Below are 26588 nucleotides of genomic sequence, written 5' to 3' on the forward strand. Positions count from 1 at the left end.
ACTTTGTAGCCTTAACATGGAACACCCTAAACATGACAGTGATTCTGTGAGGTCAATGGAAAGGACGTGGCCTAGGGATTCCTAATACCTGATAACAAAGCCCCAGCTGTCACTGGGGTAAGAAGCAGCCACCAGAATCAGGCCATGGCTCTCAAAACATATATGAGGACTATGAAGGCAGACATTTCCCATGGATTGAGTGAGAACACAGAAAATTATGCTTTCCTTCTTAGGTTCCTCTTTTACTTCATTGCATGGGAATTGCGCCCACCTAGCAGTTAGATTCCCTTGTCTCTGTTGAGACTACTTAAGCCTCTATTTTTTTTGGTCTAATTTATTTAATTTGCTTTATCCTTTCTCTCTAGTTGGTCTTCATACTTATAAACTAGATGCTCAGGCCTTAGTAGTCCAGAAGTACAAAAGATGTCCTGATAGCCCTAACAGTTTAAGGCTTCCTGTTCACATGGGTCCCCAGCCCTCCTGAGAAGTTCTCCAAGTACTTCTGAAAATTGCCATGGGCACGTCATGAAGATCTTTGTCAACCTCCTCAACCACCATAGGATGCTCAACCCACTGTTAATGTCCTCAGCACAGGCAGTAGCTACAGGAAGTCATGCCATTGCAAAGGCTAATCAGACTTTTTCTGAGAAAGAAAACCAGGCCAAGAAAGCTGCCTATGAGTCCCAAGCCTCCAGTCTTCAAGGCCCCAGGGACACACGGGGCAGCATGCCAAAGCGGAAACCATAGCCTTCCCTGGCTCCATGCCTCCCTGTTCAGGACCTGAATAGCATTGCTTATGCGCAAGTCACACAACTTTCCTTCAGCTCCTATCTCTCAGAACGTGCTCCAAAAAATAGGGTAGGGGATAGATGCCCTCCTATCCACTGGCTGCGTTGTTGCCTGTCTGCCATCTCCCTACCTTATATCCCAGCTTAAAAATCACTGAACACAACACACGAAAAGTTAAAAATAATCTAACTACACACACACACACACACACACACACACACACACACACACGCACCCACACGCGCCTTCTTCTTCCTCCATCTACGAAAATGCAAATGCTCTACCCTATCAGTTCATGCAAATACTCTAGAACATAAACCTAGCCCAGGGGTGGGCAAACTTTTTGACTTGAGGGCCACAACGGGTTCTTAAACTGGACCGGAGGGCCGGAACAAAAGCATGGATGGAGTGTTTGTGTGAACTAATATAAATTCAACGTAAACATCATTACATAAAAGGGTAGGGGCTTTTATTTTTTTTTTAGTTTTATTCATTTCAAACTGGCCAGCCTGCGGGCCGTAGTTTGCCCACGGCTGTTCTAGCCCCACAAATGTTTAACTTAAAATTTCAAGTGAGGCCTGCCCAGAGTGGCTCAGATGGTTAAATATCATCCCATGCACCAAAATGTTGCAGGTTTGATTCCGGTCATGGCACATACCCGGTTGTGGGTTACATACCTGGTTGGGATATGTACAGAAGGCAACAGATTGATATTTCTCTCTCACATTGATGTTTTTTTCTCTCTCCCTTCTTTCCTCCCTCTCTCTAGGCATGTCCTGGGGCAAGGATTAAAAATAAACAAACAAACAAATAAATAAATAAATTTCATGCGGGGTTCATCTGGCCCTCCTCACTTCCCCCACTACATGTTAAATAGATCCCCTCTCACCTTGTCATAATGCAAATTTTAGTCATTTATAGCTTAAAGCCAGTTTTTGCAATTGACACTCCTTTGGTGTTAACTGCTGAAATCTGTTTGCCAAAATACTGCCTCATATGAGATTCCAATTTGTTGTCCAATTGCTGCTCTTTGTCATCAAAGGACAGTTTACCATTTGGGGCCAAGCACTGGATTTATAAGTGTTTATATAGCAATTTGTAAAATAGCATTTTAAGATGACTCTTACATAGATGCTGTTAGAACAATATTTGCCTCCTGGAGGATGACAAATTGAGAAAAGCACAAGCTTTGGTGTCAGAAGATATGGGTTTGAATCCCAGCTTTGCCATTTACTGTCAGTGAGGATTTTACTTCTCTGAGTCTCAGTTGTAAAATACAGCCAATAAAATATTGTCATGAGGATTCACTTAGATGGCATATGTAAGGCTCTTAGTTAAAGGGATTTAATAAATGGTGGCTACCATTATTTATATTACTATTAAAATATATTGCATTGCCTAAGGCTGCCAAAGGAAAACATTCTAAACATTTGAGATAAACCAGGAATGGTACATGATGACACTCGTGATGCCTCTCTACTTCGATGTACAGAGCAGACCTCATCATTCAATAACCATGCTCTTTCCCAATGAGGCCGAACTTGGCCTCAGAACCCCCCACACAGGGTTATAAGCAAGTACTACACCTCTTTGTTTAGTAAATAAAAATACAGGATGCTAAGTTACATTTAAATTCCAGGAAACCATTAATAATTTTTTTATTATATGTATATCCTGTGTAATATTTGGGACATACTTACACAAATACTGAAAATTATTATACTACATATTATTTATTATTTGTTTGAAGTTCAAATGTAACAGGGAATCCTGCATTTTATCTAGCAGCTCTTGTGGTTTGCATGGTTGAAACTGACTTGCCATCCCTGATCTCTATATTAATCATGACTTTGGTCTATCAAATGATTAAAACTCAATTCGAACTGGTTTTAGAGATAAACATAATTTATTAGTATACATAGCTAGAAATTGCAGGGGCGGGTCTAGCATCAGGCACGGCTAGATTAAGGAGCTCAATCAGCATGTGAAGTCTCTTCCCTCTCTCACTAAAGCCTGCTTCTCATGGGCCTCTCTCTGCAGCCCAGCTTTTTCCGTCTGACAGGGAGGAAGGCTACCCCAGCTGCAGATTTATTTATTCCCAGCTTAACAGCCAGAGAATTTCTTTTTCCCAACTTCCGTTTATCAATCCAGGCAATTCTGACTGGCCTAACATAAGTCTTGTGCTCGCTACTATAACTATTTTCATACAGATGGGCATGATCTTGGGTCATGGGTCATGGGTCATGGACTAGATCATGGGTGTATGACTGCAGGTGGGGGTGGATTAAAGCCCCTTAATGGATAGTCGCACCAGGCTCATTCAGCATAGGAGAAGCACTATTCCCAAAACAAACAGGATGCTGGGCAGGATTAAAAACAACAGGTGCCCATTTCCATTCTGAATTGTCATTTTTTAATATATAGAATTAGAGAAAGACTTCAATATACAAGAAGGTCAGAAGCTACAACTGAGAGTTAAATATTAGTAAGTCCACAGTACGAGGCACCTTTGAAGGCAATAAATAGTGAGCAGACACAAGCAAACATTCTGTTGCAGAGAGATGGAGGGAGACACAGAGCGTGTGTTTTGGCGAGTGATTGACAGGGACAGTAAGAATTGCCAGTAAATGCTCCTTAGTGGAGCATTTGTGACTAAGTATTGGTTTTCAAACAGTTTTGAAGCATGGGAAAATCCCATGTTTTCCTCCTGCCTTTGCAGCACCTGTCTGTCAAAACCCAAAGGGCAGACTACAGAGGTGTGTAGAGTTGTTCTCTTTTGCTGTGTCTAGCTGTATAGTGAGGAGAGTAAAAGCAAGGGCCAGCAATAAGACTGTCAGGGTTTGAATTCCATCTCCACTACCTGGTAAATAATTAACTTGGACCAATTACCTATTTCACCAGGTCTAGCACTCCTGCACTGAGGGGAGTTGCCCTTGAGAAAAGGGTCCATCCTCAGAACGGGTAGGGATATCTTGGGCAACATAGCCCATAAGCAAGAGAAAGGTCTCCATAGAAGGAGGCTTGGGCAGGGCCTTAGGTAATACAAAATAAAAAGACCAGCCATTTCAGAAAGTAAGCTCACCCTTATCCCCATCCCCATTGCTGTGTGGAATCTCAGGATTCTGTGGAACAATTTCTATACACTATCTGTAGCAAGAGATCGCTAAGAGGGATTATCCAAAATGCTATAGGAGCCCTAACTGGTTTGGCTTAGTGGATAGAGCGTCGGCCGGCGGACTGAAAGTTCCCAGGTTCGATTCCGGTCAAGGGCATGTACCTTGGTTGTGGGCACATTCCCAGTAGGAGGTGTGCAGGAGGCAGCTTATCCATGTTTCCCTCTCATCAATATTTCTGACTCTCTATCCCTCTCTCTTCCTCTCTGTAAAAAAATCAATAAAATATATTTTAAAAAACCCAAAAAACAAAATGCTATAGGAAACAGAAGAAATGGGGGGAAGGGTAAGTTCTGAGATGCTTGAAAATGAGTTCACCAAGAAAATACATCTAAGTATAACTCTGAAGAGTTCACCACAGAACAAGAGTCCATAGCCCCAGCAATCACAGAGGCATGAATATGCACCCTGACGTCTCCCAACCTCTTCCGACTCTCAAACCTCGCATGCTCGTCGGCTACATAACCAAAGCCTCTCCTGCTCTTTTTTGAACGGGAAACAAATGCAAACAATTTTATGTGTTGATTTTTTTCTAAACAATTAGGAATTGAAACAGATACCATCACCTCTTTCAATGGCATAACTCTCCTAGAACATCATCGTGAGTCCCAGGGGAACCCTTGGGGGCTCTTAGAACCCGGCGTGTTTGGACAGCATGAGAAATGTGAGCAGAGTACACCAACGGGATCAGTGGGGAGTGGCAGGAACAAACCAGAATAGAAGAGACCTGAACTGCAATGCCTTGTGTGCTGTGCAACGCATGTCAACTTTCTATCATAAACAAAGGGAGATTAAGGACAGTTTCCAATGAGAGGCTTCATAAAATGTTTTACTGTGGCCAAAACCGGTTTGGCTCAGTGGATAGAGCGTCGGCCTGCGGACTGAAAGGTCCCAGGTTCGATTCCGGTCAAGGGCATGTACCTGGGTTGCGGGCACATCCCCAGTAGGAGATGTGCAGGAGGCAGCTGATCGATGTTTCTCTCTCATCAATGTTTCAAACTCTCTATCTCTCTCCCTTCCTCTCTGTAAAAAATCAATAAAATATATTAAAAAAAATGTTTTACTGTGAAATGGTCAATAGTAATGTCTACTGCTGTGGCAGGCAGCTTCTAAATGTCTCCTAAAGATCACTGCCTCCTGATGTCCACACCCATGTAAGGTCTCTTCTCCTTGAATATGGCCTAGACCTAGTGGCTTGTTCTAATGAACAGAATATGACAACAATGATGGGATGCCACTTCAGAGATTAGGTGACAAAATGACTGTGCCCACTGGCTTGCTGGCCCTCTCTTGCCTTCATGCTTGCTCACTCTGATGGGAGCCAGCTGCCACATTTGAGTGGCACCAGGGAGAAACCTACATGTCAAGGAACTAAGAAAGGCCTTGAGTCCAGCAGGCCCCGGGAACAGAACCTTACCAACAACCACATGAGTGAGCTTGGCAGCTTGGAAAGCTTGACTCCTCTCTACAGCCTGGCGTGGCCTTGATAACAGCCTTCTCAGAGGCCTGAGGCAGAGGTTGATAGCTTAGATGTGCCCAGATTATGTTGGAGTAATCTGTCTCAAAGCCGTATATAACTAATATAATAGATCACATTTATTTAGCTCATCATCCCTGGCAGGCACGTTGTTAGCATGGTGCCTGCATTAATGATCTTGCTCAATCTTCAGGGGGAACTTTTTGAGGTAGGATCGTGATCTCATTTTACAAATAAGCATCCTGAGACTTCGCCAGGTTAAGAAACTCTTCCCAGATCACACAGGTAATAAGTGGTTGAGTTAGATTCTAATTTTAATCGTTCTTACCCCAGAATGTTAATTTGGAACCACTACACTATATAGTGTTTTGAATGCAGCAGAGCTCTGTAGCAGTAGGAGTAGAGGGGAGAGGGAGGCATGGGCTTCTAGAAAACCCCTCATTACATCTACAGAAAATTGGAGGAGAGTAATTAGAAGCCGATAATTTTATCCCACCTTTAAAGACTATTAAGCATAGCATACTGTAATGGAATTAGTGACCTTATTAAAACATTTACTCGCACAGTACTATGAATTAATAAATCTTATTATACCTATAAATGATACAACAAACCATCCATATGAAGGCAAATCATTATTACACCGACTCTCTGGTTCATCTCAGGAGGTACTGAGAGTCTTTAACAAGCCAGTCAGAGATTAGGGGAAGGAAGAGATCTTCTGAAGACTCCCTGTTCCCTGTAACCCAGGACATTACCAGATGCCCCTCATGCCAACCCCACCTGCCCACCCATTCCCTGGCCCACCCTCACCTGTTCATAGAGCAGAGTGCTGAGAACACCCTCCTTAGCCAAAAATACCTTGACAGTTGCCTGGGGAGAACAGTAGGTTGGATAAAAGTGCAGAAATGGGAGTGGGCAGAAGCAAAGAAAAATTGTCTGCCTCTAGTTTTGCTGGTTCAGTGTGAGACTTTTCATGAAAAATTGAAGGCTTAGAAGTGTGAGCGGGAGACGTCAAATATGATGGGGCAGGTACAGGTGTCCCTGAGAATGGGGAGAGGGACAGGACATGTCCAAGATGGCTTCTTGAGCCCACAGACAGGCAGCTCCTTTCTCAGTAGGGATTATACTAGTTTTTGTCAACTCTCCTGTTTGAATCCATTTACAATCTCCTTTTTCCCACCACTCATCCATCCCTTTCCATTCTTCACTTAAGGAGCTCTTTCTACCCCTTAACCATCTCCAATGAAGTGGCTGGTGGTAAATTTCCCAGAGACACCCTAGAATTAGCCATGCACTGAAAATAGAAAGTATAAGGAACTTTTGACTGACTAGGATAATTAGAGAGAGGGAAGTGTTGTTAAAATAAAACCAGCCAAAATGTGATACAAAATGTATGAGAATGTAAATTTTCTAGTTGAAATTATTTCCAATGTTTAAGAACACATTGTCATTCTACAGAAGTCATCTAAATGTGTACACATAATGTAATACTGTAGGAACACAGCACATGATATAAATTGCTTGAATAAAAAGTGGCTAAAAGTTTAACATCTGTTATAATCATTAGTTGTGGTTTCCTTTTGCTTTGCTGAATTCTCCTTTTTATGTATATCCCCAGTAATCAAAGGACCCAGGTTGAGCAGAGGTGCTTATTCCCTCTTTATGCTCCCCGTCTCCATCTCCTCTTATTTAAAGCCTACACCCCCTCAGCACTAACACCTCACCTGGAAACCAACAGCTAACTGCAGAGCTGGAATTGTCTGTACACCTGCTCCCTGTCAAGCAGCATAATAAGACCATTATGTACATTATTTTTTCATTTAGTTTTCACAATCACTCTAGGGAGGATTCTGCATTTCACAGAGGAGAAGACTGAGGCTGGGTGAGATTAGGTGATTTTCCCAGTGAGTATTAGAAATAAAGCCAGAGGTGGTCCATTTTCAAGACAAGATATTTAACCCAGAATGGAAAATTACTGCATGGCGGCTTGTGGACATAACAAAGTTCATACACCTGGACAGCCCCCAGGCAAACAGGATGAGCTAACCAACAAGGGGAGGACGGCTCACAATAAAATAAGGAAGCAGGTAAAACCTGGATAGGTGCCAGAAAAGCGCTTACCTCAGGAAGACCTACCCACCACAAAAAGACAAAGGGAGGTGGAGACAAACAAAAGCCACAGCCCGCTTTTTAAATAGCTAATAGGAAATAATAAAACTTGGACAACATTCAGGAAAGACTGTGCACCCCATAGTACTCAGCCATTGAGGAACTGTGGCGAGGAACGTGCACAGTAGGGATACATTGCTTGCTGTGACTGCCCTGGGTGGGCCTGCATACCAGACACCTGATCTTGCAAGACCATCATTAAAAGTTTTGCTTTGGCCATACTTCGTGTTTCTAAGTCCATTATTTGAGTTTGGACAGATGAGCATGTTTCTCACAGCAAGGAAGCCATGGGTGAGGAAGTGAATTCAGGCAACCTGACTCTGCCATCCACACTTACCCCAGTGTGGCTGCCTGCCCCAGAGCTCTGCTTATCTTTCCTCTCCAGGGTGTTCTCTCCGAGTTGTTGCCAGAGAGATGGAACCACACACTGGGCTACAATGTCAGGGAGAGCTCATTCACCATTGTCTCCCCAGAGCCTAACTCTGCACCTGGGACTAGGTAAACTGCAATAAATATCCACTGCATTGTATTTCAAATTGGATTTATCTTGTGTACAAAAATACTCTGACAAATTTCTACTTAATAAATTGTAATCTGTTAACACATTAATCTTTCCCTGAGCAGCACAAACGTGAATGGCTAGGTGAAGGCACACAGGTCTTTAGCTCTGTTTTAGCCTGGGTTCTCCAAAAGCAGGTAGTCTATTTTGGTCAGTGATCCAAGGAAAACAGGAGTGGGGAGTGAAGAGAGAGAAACACAGGAGGAGGGAAGGCTGACTCAAGGGTGGGTTTTCACATTGGATCACTGCAGGCCATGGGACTCCATCCCACCAGGATTCTGGCAACCAGGTAGAATGTGCCCCAGACTTGTTCGTGTGAAGGACAGATGAACATGCACTATTTATCTCCATCACCCTTTGGTCAGGGGCTTCCCCCGGGGTATTGATGCATCTTTACTTCCAGGCTGCACCTACAGGTGTCCCAAGTCAGGGAAACCTGGTTAGAAAGTGAGATGTAGATGTGCAACTAATGTCAGACCCAGGCAGAACACGCCTGTGGGAAGCAGGTGGCTAAGTGCTGGTTAGAGAAGGTGGGCTGAGAGGATATGAGGCTGCCAGAGGAAGTGCCCCCCTGCAGGCCCTGACTCGACATAAAGTCTACAGAAAACACTGCTGGGGCTGGGGCTGAAAGGAAGGCAGAGGTCCTGGTTAAAATGCCAGAGGGCACAGAAGGTCTAGCCTAGCCCTATTCCAGAGAAAATTGGAAAGTGCATTTCCTCACTCTCAAATCAACAGATTAGAGGCCTATTCAGATTACAAAGTGCCTTTAAAACGCAAATAACTGAGAGGGTCAAGGTTAATTCTATTGGTTATTCAAACCTACTGTGAATGTTTGAATTGCTTAAAACCCCATGCAGGCATGACAAGAAACAGGAGTTTGGATGGAAAATAATGAGAAAGGAATAAACAAAAATAATAAATAACTGCCATACCTGGGAATAAACAAAAATAATAAATAACTGCCATACCTGGGAATAAACAAAAATAATAAATAACTGCCATACCTGGGAATAAACAAAAATAATAAATAACTGCCATACCTGGTAAATGTGAAGTAGGATGCTTGGTGGGTAGAAACGTGGCCGCTTCATGTAAAGCATATGTAAATGTACCAGCTGGACCTGAGATAGCTACACCAAATGTACAACTCTACATTACTATTTAGCCTGCTTTTCCCAAGCAATATTAGGAAAAATGTCAGGTGACATGTTCCTTATAACTCTAGAAAAGTTTTAGAGTTATCAGCCTTGTTTACAATGTTTTAACAACTTGGTTTAATTATATTCTGATTACCTTTCCTTCTAGAACAGTGGTTCTCAACCTTGGCTGCACATTAGAATCACCTGGGAATCTTTTTAAAATCCTGATTTCTGGGCCTCATCCTCCGGAAATTCTGTTTCTTTATTTCTTTATTTCTTTATTACTAATGTTGTGGCCCCACCCCATAACAAAGAAACAGAATTTCCGGAGGATGAGGCCCAGAAATCAGGATTTTAAAGATTCCCAGGTGTGATTCTAATATGCAGCCAAGGTTGAGAACCACTGCTCTAGAATGTGAGCTCCTTTGAGGCCAGGGCAGTGCCCATTTCATTCCCAACCGTAATCTCAAAACCTAGAACAGTACCTGGCACATAATAAATACTCAATAAACATTTGTTGAATGACTAAGAAAACAAATACACTTTGCAAGGTAAATTAGGGTTTAAATGCGCATTGAGAATCCCATTACCAAGAGTACCACAGCACTAGATGATTGTGCTCCTAAAACTCATGAAAGAATGTTCAAGTCAGGTGGAACAGCATCTGGGAAAGACAAGAGCTTCCAGGACTCTATATCTAATCAGTGAATTGGGGATAAATGTGTTTAAGAGCTATGCAAAGGGCTATAAATGGGGGTGTGCTCCAGACTTGTCTGCAGGACCAAGAAAGCTCTTTATAGGCCTTGTTATTGCTCACATTTCTCTCTGTGAACCTGTCCTTTTCTGTCCCCCATGACAGCCACAGTATCCTCCACTGTGTATTAACTCCATTCACCCCTTTCCCTTTCTTAGCCTTGAATTCGCTCTCCATCACTTAGAATTTTCAAGCTCATCTAAGTGTAGATATTTTCTCCTTGGTTCCTGTCCATCTGCTGTAGGAACAGTTTTTCTTACGCATGGAACTTGAGTCTAATAGGGGTTTAGCTGTTGTGCATAAGCAGAGCATTTAATTGGGACATTCACGACATTTTCTTAAAGGTCACCCCCTTGTCCACATCACTGCAGTTTCCAGGGCTACTTCTGAAACTAAGTTTAATATCATGATACTACTGACGTCACATCCCTCCATGCTGTGTTCTACTCTGGAAAGAAATTGGCACCATCCCCTACCCTGCTTCCAATCCTATATTTTATTTACTAGTCACTTTGTTAGTTATCTGGGAGCCATGTCTGCTGCAGCTGCCCTGTGTAAAGTCCCCAAGTGGGCCCAGGTTGTTATATCCACACCCTTGAGGTTCATTTCTTTAATAGAAGAACAACTCAGCCAACATGAAACAAATATTTTTTTTTTCCCTATTTCTGGGACCGCTACCTCAGTTCAACTGAATTATACTTAAATTACTTAGGTTTTAGGAGGATCAAATGATGAATGTTTTTTGAATGGGTTCAAAATCAACTTCTGTTTACGTGAAGATTTACCAGTGTTTCAGCCATCAGCCAATAGGTTCTGCCCTAAATTTGAGTCTCCTTTCAAAATGATTTTGAAATCCTACAGACCCTCACTATATATTATGAGGGAAAGTCAGGAGCCCATTAGATCTTTATAGCCCCTGCTGCCACAGTAGAGCTGATCGTTAATGAATTTCACATAGCAGTTACAAAAAGAAACAAGCTTAGCCTAAGTTTTTCTATTTCTGTCAATTTTTTCATTCCCCTGGAGAAGCCTAAATTTCTTTTCCAAACTCTAAGGTATCACATAGATTGCCATCAAAGAAATGGTGCTCCCTGGAAATGATTTCATTTCTGATCTTTTTCATATGTGTTTACAGAGGTACCTGGGCCTGTAACTTTCATTCCTGAAACCCTAACACCTGGTTCAAGGAAATATTTTAACAATCTTATCATAGCCGTGCTCAGACCTTGCTATTTTCAAGGAAAAAAAGTCTCCACAGGGAAGTTTAATACTCTAAACTTCCCTGGGGTGACTCAACTGAATGTTGTAGACCTTATGTAAGTTGCCCAAGTTCCAATGGCTGGTAAATGTTGGAGCCTACACTGATATGAAGTCTGATTCCAAAGCCAGTTCTCAGAACTACAGCAGCCCTCGTTCTGAAAATGGCCATCAGACAATGGCGTCCTTTACAAGCCCTTACAAAGTAGGAAAAGTTTTCTTCATATCTACCACTGTCAAGTTTTTAAGAAGAGTTTATCTGGAAACATGGGAATGTCAGGCACAGTTTATGAAAATGAATAAATAAGCAAATGAAGGTTGTTCTTTGCTTTCAGTGTGTTTTAAAATTTGTCTTAAACTCTTAGAGAACACTGTAGCATTTACAAAATGTGTAAAGAGTTAAGAATATTGAGTCATAGGGAAGCAATCATTTTTATATGATACGGCATCCAGGGATGAATTTAGTCAATAAAATAATCCCCCATTTACAAAGGCAGTTTTAAGGAAATAATTGCTTACCAGTTGGGAAGCAAAAGGAAAATAAAATGTCTATTCCCATTGCTGCTATGTTCCAACTACATGGATAATTTGTCCTTGAAAGGAAGAAGCATTGATTGGGAGACTTAAAGTCACATGAACCTCACTCCATAAGAGTTGGGTCATTTTCTTTCATCCACTCAAAACCATTGCTTGACCATCTATTATGCACTACACCCTAATAATTATTTGGAGAAAAACACAGAAATGGTCCCTGATGTAAAGATCTTATGATTACACCTGAATTTGATAGTAACTTCACTATCATAAAACTCAGGGATACAGAGGAGAAGAGGCAGTGAAATTGAACTGTGAAGACTGAGTAGGATTCAGCTCGATCAGCCTTAAAAAAGAAGGAAATCCTGCCATATGTAACAGCAAGGGTGAACCTGGAGGGGATTATGCTAAATGAAAGAAGCCAGTCACTGAAGGGCAAATACGGCATGATCCCACTTACACAAGCCCCTGTACAACAACTTGTATGACATGGTCAGAGTTGAGCCTCACAATCAGGCAGCCTAAGAGTTGATCACACATACGAATGGGCCAACAGCAATCAGGACCAAATTATAATAGGAAGGCCCACATAATCCACACAAGGGGCATTCCTAGATCATCCAGCTCAGGGAGATCAAGGATACTGTACTACTGGGTCCCATGGGACACCTACTATATAAGGCTACCTCACAAAGGCTGGGAATCATAGCAGATCTATCTAATAAATAGAAGCAAACACAAAGAGACAGCCAAGATGGGGAAATGAATAAATCGGCCCCAAATGAAAGAACAGGAGGAATCTCCAGAAATAAAGCTAAATGAAATGAATGCAAGCAACTTATAATATATAAATTTCAAAATTATGGTTATAAGGATATTCAAGGAAGTTAATGAGAATTACAAGGGATTTAGTGGAAACTACAATAGCATGTAAAAATAAATAGAAACCATGAATAAGAACCAGTTGTAAATGAAGAATGGTTATCTGACGTCAAAGTACATGTAAGGAATTAAAAGTAGGTTGGATGGCCCTGACCAGTTTGGCTCAGTCGATAGAGTGTCGGCCTGCGAACTCAAGGGTCCCAGGTTCAATTCTGGTCAAGGGCATGTACCTTGGTTGCGGGCACATCCCCAGTGGGGAGTGTGCAGGAGGCAGCTGATCGATGTTTCTCTCTCATCGATGTTTCTAACTCTCTATCCCTCTCTCTTCCTCTCTGTAAAAAATCAATAAAATATATTTAAAGAAAGTAGGTTGGATGAAGCAGAGGAGGGAATCAGTGATTTGGAAGACAAGGTAGGAAAAACACCCAATTAGAGAAGAAAAGAAAAAAAGAATGAGAATAGTTTAAGGAAATTTGGGGGCAACATGAAATTTAACAACATCTGCCTCATAGGGATATCAGAAGGAGAAGAAAGTGAACAGGAATAGAGAACCTATTTGTAGAAATAATGATAGAAAACTTCCCTAACCTAATGAAGGAAAAAGTCACACAAGTCAGGAAGCACAGACAGTCCCAATCAAACCAAAGAGACCCACACAGAGACACATAATAATTAAAATGGCAAACATTAAAAACAGAGAAACTTTGTTTTTAAATAATTTTTTTAAAATTTATTTCAGAGAAGAAGGGAGAGGGAGATGGAAACATCAATGATGAGAGAGAATCATTGATTGGCTACCTCCTGCATGCCCCCCACTGGGGATTGAGCCTGCAACCCGGGCATGTGCCCTGACTGGGAATCAAACTGTGACCTCCTGGTTCATAGTTTGGCGCTCAACCACTGAGCCATACCAGCCAGGCCAAAGAGAGGATCTTAAAGGCAGCAAAAGAGAGACAAAAACTAACCTACAAGGGAGTCCCTATTAAACTGTCAGCTGATTTCTGAACAGAAACACTACAGGCCAGAGGGATTGGCATGAAGTATTCAAAGAAAATAAAAAGCAAGGACTTGAATCTAAGGCTATCATTCAAAATTGAAAGTGAAATAAAGAGCTTCCCTGACAAGAAAAAAAAGTAAAAGAGAACGTTACCACCAAACCAGCATTGTAAGAAATGTTAAAGGGACTGATTTAAGAAGAAGAAGAAATCAAGAGAGAGATGAATATAGGTATAAATAAAAAATGGCAATAAATAAGTACTTATCAATAATAACCTTATTTTTTAATATATTTTAATGATTTTTTACAGAGAGGATGGGAGAGATATAAAGAGTTAAAAACATCAATGAGAGAGAAACATCCATCAGCCGCCTCCTGCACATCTCCCACTGGGGATGTGCCCACAACCCAGGTACATGCCCTTGACCAGAATTGAACCTGGGACCCTTCAGTCCGCAGGCCAACCCTCTATCCACTGAGCCAAACTGGTTTCGGCAAACTTTAAATGTGAGTGGATTAAATGCTCCAATCAAAAGACATAGGGTAGCTGAATGGACAAGTATATATGACACATTATATGCTGCCTAAGAGAGACCCACCTCAGAACAAAAGGTTCACACAAACTGAAGGGTTGGAAAAAATTTCCATGCAAATGGAAAAAAAAAGGCTGGGTGAAGTAGCAACTGACAAGACAGAAATACAAAGGATTATAAGAAAATATTATGAACTACTACTAGTATATGCCAACAAATTGGATAACCTGGGCAAAAGGGACAAATTCCTAGAAATATATACTCTTCCAAAACTCAATCATGACAAATCAGAGAACCTGAATAGACTAATAACTAATGAAATTGAATCAGTAATAAAAATAAACTCCCAGCAAACAAAAGTCCCGGACCAGATAGCTTCACAGGCAAGTTTTATCTAACATTTGAAGAAGAACATATTCTCCTAAAACTATTCAAAAAATTCAAAAGGATGGAAGACTTCAAAACTCTTTTTATGAGGCCAGCATTATCCTAACTCCAAAACTAGATAAAGACACTACAAAGAAGATAATTGCAGGCCAATAGCCCTGATGAACACAGATGCTAAAAGCCTCAACAAAATATTAGCAGATAGGATCTAGCAGTACATTAAAAAGATCATACACTGTGAATAAGTGAGATTTACTCTGAGGATGTAAAGTTTATAAAATATTCACAAATCAATAAATGCGATTCATCACATAAACAAATTGAAAGATAAAAATCACATGATCATATAAACAGATGCAGAAAAAGCATTCAATAAAATCCAGTACCCATCTATACTAATAAAGGGGTAATATGATAATTAGACTGGACATCTTCTGGATATCCGACTTCCTTCCAGACAAAGCCACAGTGGTGGGGGCCAAGGCAGAGGTGGTTAGGGGTGGTCAGGTCAGCAGGGGGGAAGTTAGGGGGCAGCCAGGCCAACATGGGGGAAGTTAGGGGGTGACAAGGCCAGCAGGGGACAAGTTAGGGGGCGATCAGGCCAGCAAGCAGAGGCAGTTAGGGGTGATCAAGCAGGCAGGCAGGTAAGCAGTTAAGAGCCAGTGGTCCCAGATTGTGAGAGGGATGTCCGACTGTCGGTTTAGGCCCCATCCATGCAGGATGGGGCCTAAACCGGCAGTCGGACATCCCCCGAGGGGTCCTGGATTGGAGACTTGGAGAGGGTGCAGGCTGGGCTGAGGGACTGCCCCTCCCCCCGTGCACGAATTTCATGCACCAGGCCTCTAGTTTATAATAAAAACTCTGAGCAAAGTGGGAGTAAAGGGATCATACCTCAACATAATAAAGGCCATATATGAAAAACCTACAAACAACATCATACTCCATGGGCAAAAACTTTCACCACTCTTATTCAATATAGTAGTGGAAGTCCTAGTCCCTACAATTGGATAAGAGGAAGAAATAAAAGGCATCCAAATTGGAAAGGAGGAAGTAAAACTGTTATTATTCAAAGATGACATGATATTGTACATAGAAAACCCTAAAGACTCCATCAAAATACTATTAGGTTTAATAAATGCATTTGGCAAAGTAGCAGGATACAAAATTAATACCCAGAAATCAGTGGCATTTTTATACACTAATAATGAACTATCAGAAAGAGAAACTAAGAAAACAACCCTATTGTTTACTATTGCAAAAACAACAACAACAAGAAAATAAGGTATCTAGGAATACACTTAGCCCAGGAGGTAAAAGATCTGTACTCAGAAAACTTTAGGGCATTGAGAAAAGAAATAGAGGAAGATACAAACAAGTGGAAGCATATACTGTGTTCATGATTGGAAGACCTAACATCATTAAAATGTCCATACTATCCAAAGCAATCTATAGATCCATCACAGAGGGGAGGGGGTGGGGAGACGGGATTAAAGAAGGTGAAAAAAGTAACCAAAGAACATGCCTACATAGCCCATGGACACAGACAACAGTGTGGAGAAGGCCAGGGGAAGGCTGGCTGGGTTGGGTAGAGGTGGGCAAAGGGGGTGTGGAATGGGGGACATCTGTAATAGTGTCAACAATTAAAAAACAGCTGGGGTGTAGCTATGAAATCCTGTTTCTCTGTAGCTTAGTTCGCAATCTCTCATATAGTTTTGATAGCAGGAAACAATCTTGTGAATTCAAGGTAAAACTCACTTCCTTCCGGATCAAAACAAAGTCTCTTTTGGATGAAGATTGGTTCGAATTTTCCTCCCTCCCCTTTTCCCTTCCCTTAGGGAATAATTTACTAGCAAGTGTGGGAGGCTCAGCGTAAAAAGGCATCTCATTCACAATGGTGTGCTGTCCACACTGGCATTCACTGGGTTGAACCTCACCTATTTCACCCTCATCCTTGACTTCTAGACTTCATTCCTGAGGTCCAGGTTTTCACAAAGGCCTTTGGACTCCAGGCATTGAGTGGTCTTTGTTCCAAAACCAGGCCCCTTTAGTTAGCACACTTTCGCTCAGCATTTCTCTCCCCCATGGTAGATCTGAGGACTCTTTTTTGTCTTCTGTCCCCATCTCCCCTGAGGGTAATTGTACCTCCCAAGGCTTTTCCTAGGCCAGTGATGGCGAACCTATGACACGCGTGTCACAGGTGACACGCAAACTCATTTTTTTGGTTGATTTTTCTTTGTTAAATGGCATTTAAATATATAAAATAAATATCAAAAATATAAGTCTTTGTTTTACTATGGTTGCAAATATCAAAAAATTTCTATATGTGACACAGTACCAGAGTTAAGTTAGGGTTTTTCAAAATGCTGACAAGCTGAGCTCAAAAGGTTCGCCATCACTGTCCTAGGCCATCCACCTGTATCCCTCATCCACCATTGCTACCCTTCTATGAGACTTACTATAGGCATCGTTTCCCAGAATTGTGCCTGGGAAATCCAGGAGGAGGTTGCCTTCACAATGGGATCCCACACACAGACAGAGGGTGGGGGCGGGTAGGCAAAACCCCCTTTTGCTTTGATTTCCTCTCCCATTCCCCAAGCTCCCTCTCTCCAGTCCAGAAAAGACTTTTAATCCCCTCTTGAGCAGTAAGAAGAGACAGCTCTTAAATCACTGTGAATCCTTTCAAAAATATTATTTGTGGCATAAACCCTATATGCCACTTCCTTTAGGAATTAACTTTTTTATTCTCAATACCTTTCTCTTAAACTGATCTATTGAACTTTGTCAAAACTAAACATCTCTTCTGAAAAGTTACTGTTAAAATAAAAGACAAACCATAGAGTGATAGAAGATATTCACAATATATATCTGACCCAGGTCTTGACTTTAGAATCTATTAAAAACTCCTACAACTCAATAATACCAACAATTCCATTTTTTAACAGGACCAAAAGACTTGAACAGTAACTTCATAAAGGAGGTCCTATGAATGAACAATAAGCACATGAAAAGATGCTAAACACATTGGTTATCAGAGAAACACAGATTAAAATAATCATGAGATACCACTTCACATTCACTGGAATGGCTAAAATCTAAAGGGCCGATAAGGGCAAGTGAGGTAAGGATGTGAAGCACCTAGAACTCTCATACAGTGACGGTGGGGGTGTAGATGGTGCAACTACTTTGGAAAAGAATTTGTGAAATTCTTATAAAATTAAACGTACATCTATCCTATCACCTACCAAATCACCAGAGACATCTGTCCTTTGCTTTCTTTCCTCCCATAATTTGTCCTAAGAATTCTCACTCCCTTGGCCTCCCTTGACTTCTAGCTCTGTCTACTCCACTCAGGGAGTCTCTGCACCTTGACACAGAAGGCAGTAAAGTAAGAAGCTGGAGCATTATTTCCTACCTCTCAGGAACCACTGTCCTTAGTCACCGGATGCCCAATGTTTTAAAAATGATTGTTTCACATATCCTGTCCAGTTTTTTATTGCTCCAGTAAGGAGGGTAAGTTCAGTCCAGTGGTTCTCAACCTCCCTAATGCCACAACCCTTTAATACAGTTCCTCATGTTGTGGTGACCCCCAACCATAAAATTATTTTTGTTGCTACTTCATAACTGTAATTTTGCTACTGTTATGAATCGTCATGTAAATATCTGATATGCTGTATGTGTTTTTCCGATGGTCGCGACCCACAGGTTGAGAACCGCTGGTCTAGTCACTGTTATTGCATTTTGGATAAACACGTCCCAATTATGCTTCGCTATGTGGAGAAAAACACCCTAAAGACAAGATATTTCTCTGAATATTGGGTTTGTTTGTTTTTTAGTCAGTACAATACAGGCAATATAGGTAAAGCCTACTTCGGTGTCATAGTGAAAGTTAAATGAGATAATGCATGTGGGATGTAAAGAAGGTTAATCACACACTTTTCTCCATGGTATATGATAATTTAAGGAATATCCATTTTATAACCCCATGCATAAATACTCAATAAATTTAGAAAATTCAATCTCCTTGTAGAATGGCAAAATAATCTACCCAACTTGACATTGAGATGTCAAGGCAAATAGAATTGGTTAAGAAACAGTAGCTGCACGTGTATACCTATTACCTTGGCAAATTCTTACAAGAGAGGTTCACCAGAGATGGAGCGTCCCCAGAGAATTGTGAAAAGATCAGGAATAAAACTGAGAGGAACCCTTTGCAAAGGTTTTCTTGTAAGCTTGAAAGGAAAGTGTAGGCCAGGCCAGCCTCTCCAGCCCCTATGGGGAAACGTGGGCAGAAATGCTGCCTGTTTATGATTTCAGAGCGCACTGGGGTCTCTGGAACAAAACTTCCCTATGAGGAGCACATTTAGGGACACAGCTCTCTAGTGTCAAAACAGGGGGGAAGAACAAGACAGCAATTGCCTGCATTACGTTTTTTATAGTTATTGAATATATGAGCAGACATGAGTCCTCTCCTTTTCACAAATGAGAATTGATTTCCACTGCCCCGTCCCTTCAAAACAAATGGCTGAAGCAAAGCCGCCTTCGCGCCTGCCCGCTGCACTGGTGGGAATGCTCGCTCTCGTCTGCGGCTGTATCATGTCCAACATCTGCCGTCTTGAGCCAAGGCTAAGACAAGCAGTTATTATTTTAATAGTTTATCAAATAACTTCCAAGAGGCTTCCCTGTGTTGTTTTTGTTGGAGAAAGTTGCTTCTGCCTAAGATTATATTTACTCTAAGCTGTGTTTGTGGTCGGAGGCCTCTGGGAGCCCATGCAGCTCACTCCAAGCTTTCACATACATGAGAGCTCTTTTGCGTACATTTTCGTTTTTTAATCATAAGTGGATGATTAGCAAGTCCCACAATGAGGTAAGTTCCCGGCCCAGCCCCTGCAGTGTTTACTAGCTACTTTCTGGCTGCTGGAATGTTTATCATAACAAGCAAAGCCTTGATGGAATCAGCAGAGGTTTTCAGTTGCAGCCTTCCAGCTCCTTCACCCTGACTCCAGCTCCCTGCCGGCTGTCTCCAGCAGAGCTGGATGCAAAGAAGAAGAGAAAGGAATATTTATGTGCCGGTGGTGACTTCACACGCCATAATGGCACAGGCGGCAAGTCCATCTATGGGGAGAAATTTGAGGATGAGAACTTCATCCTGAAACATACAGGTCCTGGCATCTTGTCCATGGCCACTGCTGGACCCAACACAAGTGGTTCATAGTTTCTCATCTGCTCTGAGTGGGTGGGGGCAGGCACGTGGTCTTCAGCCAGGTGACAGAAGGCCTGGATATAGTGACAGCCATGGAGCACTTTGCGTCCAGGAATGGCAAGACCAGCAAGAAGATCACCATTGCTGACTGCGGGCAACTCGAATAAATTTGACTTGTGTTTTATCTTTACCGCCAGGTCATTCCTTCTGTAGCTCGGGAGAGCACCCCTTCACCCCGATTTGCTTGGAATGTTCTATAATTGTGCTCTTGCCACAGTTCATAGGGTTCCATAATTTCCTTACCCCCTTGTCAGTCTAGCTGGATTGCAGAGTTAAGTTTATGATTATGAAACAAAAACTAAACAGTTGTCTGTCAGAGAGAAAGAGAGAGAGAGGAATAAAACCATTTTTTCAGTGACAGAGAAAGTTACAAATAATAAGTTTTGTAGCTTCAGAATTAAACTGCTTAGCAGATTAAAATGAGCACATTGTCTCTCTCACCAAGGTGGTCTAATTCCCAGAAAACAGTTGATCCTATCTGCTGAGCTGACCCCACTCCCTGCCACATTTTCTATTTCAATCCTCACTTTGTTCACGAAACAGCAATAGTGATTTAGAGTGACATATTGTTGCTATGGAAGCTTGTTTTTCTCTGCTTTAGTCTACTGAGGACTTGCGAACTCTTAAATGTCTTTGCATGAGTTATTGCTCGGCCGCACTGATGCGCTGACGGGCTGGGCAGCTGTTTAAACCCAAACTCAAACGAGGGATGGTTACAGAGAGAGTCAAAGGTTGGGGTTCGACTATGCAGCACATAAAATAAAAACCAGGCAAGTGATGGAGTCATGGCTGGTAACTTTATCTCGGCGGATTTTGATGATCTGAGTATTACCGCTGTGGTTAGGGGTGGGTTCAGCTCCAGCAGTTACAGTTGTCCATTATTTACTACCTGCAGAGCCCCCTGAGCTACTTCTCTTGCCCCGTTTTCACAGGGGTGAGGGAGTGGTATACATTAATGAAGATTCATCTTCTCATGCCTGGCAATCCATATCGCTGTACCTACAGGAGAGATTCAGTTCAGGCACCGCGATACCTCAGCGTGTGGCACCTAGAATCCCATCTCCATATGGATAGGGACATTGCTTTTTGTAGTGCTGTCTAGTTAGCACTCTAAGTGGGGACTTAATGCATAATAGGTGATCAATAAATATTTGCTTGAATGGCTTAATAGGGTCATAGAAGCTTATTATTGGGAGGGAGCTAAGCATTGCTAAACTCCCTCCCAGCCACTTCTCATGCCTCTCCTGCAGAACCACAGAGCAGACCTTATATCATCTGGAACCACTGCAGCCATGAGCCCCACTGCTTGGAAGGTCGTTCTTTCCTTTATGAAGGTCTTTCGTTGTTCAGAAGTTTCCTCTTAAGCACAATCACAATCTGTCTCCTGTGTCTTCCCTCCTTAATTCTCGTTTTTCCTTCCTTCTTCCTGACAATGTTTCAGAGGACAGGAGCTAGTCCAGCCGTGGGCAAACTATGGCCCGCGGGCCGGATCCAGCCCATTTGAAATGAATAAAACTAAAAATAAAAAAGACCGGACCCTTTTATGTAATGATGTTTACTTTGAATTTATATTAGTTCACACAAACACTCCATCCATGCTTTTGTTCCGGCCCTCCAGTCCAGTTTAAGAACCCATTGTGGCCCTCGAGTCAAAAAGTTTGCCCACCCCTGGGCTAGTCTCACAATCCATGTGGAGCACAAATGACACGAGACAGAGTATAAACTGCTAAGTGGGTGTAACCCACAAGCCCAGGAAGGAGTTCTTCTCTGATCGAACAGCTGGTTTTTAGGATGCTGCTCAGACCGACCAATTTTAAAAATTGCATGATACTAATGGAGTAATTAGGATTCATTATATTGCAAGAGGTTACTGGACCTTAGAGAGTAAAAAAAATCTCCATTTTAATCTAGCCTGACACAAAGCTTTGAGGAACCCAGATTGTCAAGGAACTATATGTTAATTTTTGATCAGGTAAATACCTTGGAATTAAAAGTTTAATGAATTAATCATACAGCTCTGTTTTAATTAAGTACCTACTCAGTGCCATCACTTAATTTTCCTACATTGTATTAAGGCTATACCACTCATCACTAAGGTTTATTTAATGCTAGTGCTCTGCAAATGTTATTGCATTGAATTCTCATAACAAACCTACGAAGAAAGTCCATTATTGTCCTCATTGTATACAGGGGGAAGCTTTGTTTCAGTAAGGATGAGTAGTTCATGGTCACCAGCACAGTGCCACAGGGTCAGGCTTCAAGCTCAGGTCTTTCTAACACCAAAGTGTTCTTAATCTCCAGGCCATATATTTCTAATGAGAACTAAATTCTTGTGGGGAAAAACAGATTCAATTTGTTTTTGTACATCTCACAGTGCCTTATACACAGTCGGTGCTCAATACATATGTGTCAAGAAAATGAACACATTTCATCAAAGCATGATGCACAATATAACACTTTACACCTCAGATTTCATCTCTGAAATGAGGGAATTGGGTTACCTGATCTCTAGGCTTCCTCCCAGTGTTAAGCATGAATGCAGCTAGTCCAGGTATGTGACGGAATTGGATTTTAAAGACACAGACAGCACTGGGGCAGTGGGGGCTTGCCCGCGGTGGGAATGGCTGGGGGAAGAGGTCAATTGGGGAAAAATGAGACATATGTAAAACTTTAGACAATAAAAAAATATTAAAAAAATAACAAGAAACAGATGACAAAGTTAAAAAAAAAAGACACAAACAAGAGGGAAGAGGGTGGCAAGAGGAACAACATGAGCTAATACAGCATTCCCTTGAACAGAACGTCCCCTCTGAACAAAATACCCCTTCCCCAATCTCTAGGCTTCCTCCCAGTGTTAAGCATGATTGCAGCTAGTCAGGAATATGATGGAATTGGATTTTAAAGACACAAGCAAGGGGGAAGAGTGTGGCAAGAGGAGCAACATGAGCTAATACGGCATTCCTTTGAACAGATTGTTCCCTCTGCCAAAAATACCCTTTCCCCACTTGTTCACTTGGCAAATGTCCAATGGTCAGTTGCACCAGACTCTCCACTGTGACATTCTCCTTGACCTCTCCCTCTGTACCAGTGATGACGAACCTTTTGAGCTCGGCGTGCCAGCATTTTGAAAAACCCTAACTTAACTCTGGTGCCGTGTCACATATAGAAATTTTTTGATATTTGCAACCATAGTAAAACAAAGATTTATAATTTTGATATTTATTTTATATATTTAAATGCCATTTAACAAAGAAAAATCAACCAAAAAAATGAGTGCGCGTGTCATAGATTGGCCATCGCTGCTCTACACCTTACCCTCATACACATACACACACACACACACACACACACACACACACACACTCCTTCCCTCCATATTTAAATGCCATTTAACAAAGAAAAATCAACCAAAAAAATGAGTTCACGTGTCATAGATTGGCCATCGCTGCTCTACACCTTACCCTCATACACACACACACACACACACACACACACACACACACACTCCTTCCCTCCTCAGGGTCCCCAAGTACACTGTGTGTGACTTGTGATGATCTGATTGTGGGTCTGTCTCCCCATCTTACCCCTAGACTGTGAACGCCTTAAAAATAGAAAATGCCTCCTATTCACCTGCAGGCCCCTTCTTAGAACCTCAGTAAATGTGTTTGAGATGCTGGACCAACAAACAGGCCACATGTAGGGGAGCAGAAGTGGAACAATGTGACCTTAATAGAGAATCCATGCCAGAAAACAGTGAGAAATTAAGTCAGTAAGAGATAGGGAGCCTGGAATTCCAGAAAAGGGAGTTGAAGCTTATGCCCCAGGAATGTCTGGGATCATTCTTAATAGGAAGTGACAATGAAAAGAAATATTCTATTAGGAAAATTTGTGTAGACATGGTTTCCCATTTAAGAAAATGAATAAAGGTAATGAACTTGCTTTCTTTCTTAGCATGCTCTTCAAAGATCCACGTCTCATTTATTATATCTGACACTTACATGCATAAAGACACAGAATACTCTCTGATTTAGAGATGCCTTAATTTCTTTTAAGTGAATGAACTTTTAATACATCATTAACACAGTAAACAAAATACCTTACTTAGGATAAACCAAGTCTGAATAAGCCTAAATAGTTGTTCATAGGATACTTAGCACCTAAGTCAGTGCCTGGCACATATTAAGTGCTCAGTTAGTATTTGTTGAATGTCAAGTTGATAATGCATCATGGTTATTCATTCTAGTGATTTGCATAAATGGAGGATAATAACCATTCCCAGATCTAAACACTGAATATTTTAGAAAATTAAAAAATTAATTGAAGATTGAAAGACCTTTAGTGTTTGTGTTTGGAATACAGAACATATGTGTATATTTATATCAATATGCTTATCTTTTTAATTCTCTGAGATGTAAAATAATATTAAAATAAGTGCATATCAGAACAAACATCAAACGACTACTGTATACGACAGCTCAGAGATGCATTCATTACCAACCAGACAACCTATACTCAGTATAAGCAAACTGATGGGTGAAGCTTCTTTAAAGGACAAATAAGCCCCTTTATTCCGGCGCATCTTGGAGAAACTGGTACTGAAAAGCTAGTAAGTTCAAGTCCATTGATGGAAATGGTTTGACAATGTTTACCAGGTGGTAGGACACATTACTAGGTAGTTACATCATTTTGCAACCTTGGGATTTAAACTCACAAGCAATTTCAGATTGCAAAACCTTCTCCCTAACTTGAAGAAGAGCATAAATATGTGTGTGTGTGTGTGTGTGTGACACACACACACACACACACACACACACACATTTCAAAATGAGGATGGCCTAGGAGAGCTCTTCTGTGATATTTGGATCTTATTTATGTAACTAGCTGCTCCATGACTAAGCCTGATGCTATTAGACAAATGTTATGTGATGCTACCTGATGTAGTGCATAATGATCTCATTTGGACCACCTGTGAGTCAACATTTATGCCCAGGAAAGGGTAAGGTTTTATCTTGAGTCCTAGATTCTTACAAAGATTTCCATAATTGTGCAGCTTTGCTGATGGCTTCTATCTGTGTGAGTGTGAGTGTGAGTGTGAGTGTGAGTGTGAGTGTGTGTGTGTGTGTGTGTGTGTGTGTGTGTGTGTGTGTGTTGGGCGGGTGGGGGTGGGGTGAGGAGGGGCACTATGCAGTCCTCCAAAGCTTGGCTTTCTTATGCATATTCATCACTTTCAAATTTACAGCTAATTGCTAGGATATTATTTCAGCAACAAATGCAAATCAACCCCAGTCCCCAGTGCTCTCAACTACAGTGAAAGCACAAGGGAAAGAACTAAAGAGAGGTGGCAGGCTCTTTTCTTATATTAAAAAAACCTTGTCATGATATAAATTTGAGCCAGAAGTTGGATATCATATAACAAGTCCTAGTTATTAAACTCCTAAAATACCTCATGATAACAGGGTCTCATTTCTAGTGTATATTCTATAGGTGCTTGTAAATTTAGTAGGTATATCTGAAATGTGTCAAAAGGATCCCATTTCTTACTGATGTTCATGCATATTCCAAGGATAACTTATCTTTATTCCTGATTTGGATCTTCCATGGGTAGTGGCTTTTAACTCTCTGGATTTATGCTTCCCTGCCTCTAGCCTCTTTGAAGGTAGTGAATCTTCTCACTAGTTTTGAGCATAGTGTGGTGGAAAAGAACTTGAGCTTTGGGGCCTGTGGTATTCATTAGGATGCTCATTAAGTGTTTCTAATTCTTCTAGGCACATATTTTCACCTCTCTACCCCCTGAAGTTAGGGGTGTCCATGGAACTTGTTTTGTTCAAGAAAATGAAAGTGTAAGTGACGTGGCTACTTCCAGGAAGAAGATTTAGAAGTCTACCTGTGATTTGCTTCACCAGTCTTTTCCCCTTCTTCTCCCATAACTACAGCAACAAGGAGATGGAGTCACCTTCAGACACAGCCCGTAAGTGAGGACAACATGGAAGAGAACCCTCAACTCACATAGCATCCCCTTTGTGATTTTGAAGCCTCCAAGACTTGGTGTTTGGCTGATATCTCTGCAGAACCTAAGTTATCCTGACTGATATGGGGAGGGACAAGCCTGAGCTCAGGTCCTTGAACAAATTATGGAACTTCTCCCACCACCTCGGAGAGTCATGTGAGGATTAAATAAAAGCATAAGAGCAAAGGGGTTGGCCCAGAGAATGCATATAACAATGTTTATTTCCTCTTCTGCCTAGAGCTGGCATCTTGTTTAGCACCTTTGTGCCTAGAATAAGACCTGGAATATAGAAGGTGTTTGAATAAATAAGGGAATACATGTAATATTTAGATGTACTTAGAGAATGATTTATTTAAAAGATCCTTTAGCAATTTTTTTTCCTGCACATTTTCTTACATCAAGTTTTCCAAGGCACAGCCAGACAAAGAGACAGGGTGGCTGAGGAGGAGAGGCCACAGTTCTGGGATTTTAACGGGCTCAGCTAGTTGCTATCCCAAGTGACCTTGGATTGAGTGGGACAATTTGCAGCATCCTGGGCAGGGGTAGCAATGGCCCTCCTGACCTTGGCATCATGCAGACCTCGTTTGGAGTATGGGGCTCTGCGCTGAAAAGCACTTTTGAGAGGGACATTAACAAACTGGAATGCACGCCAGTGCCAGGTGACAGGG

The 26588-nt window shown here is 41.6% G+C and overlaps 1 protein-coding gene across 1 annotated transcript; it reads left to right on the plus strand.

Moving 5' to 3' along the window:
• The first annotated feature begins 19512 nt into the window (after positions 1-19512).
• Positions 19513-20020, plus strand: LOC118664113 (peptidyl-prolyl cis-trans isomerase A-like). Its single transcript, XM_036323977.1, is given in 3 exon segments — positions 19513-19517; positions 19637-19887; positions 19890-20020. Coding segments are annotated over 3 exon segments (387 nt in total).
• The last annotated feature ends 6568 nt before the right edge of the window (positions 20021-26588 follow it).

The sequence above is a fragment of the Myotis myotis genome, unplaced genomic scaffold, assembly GCF_014108235.1.
Source record: "Myotis myotis isolate mMyoMyo1 unplaced genomic scaffold, mMyoMyo1.p scaffold_m19_p_10, whole genome shotgun sequence".
In the NCBI taxonomy this organism is placed as follows: domain Eukaryota; kingdom Metazoa; phylum Chordata; class Mammalia; order Chiroptera; family Vespertilionidae; genus Myotis; species Myotis myotis.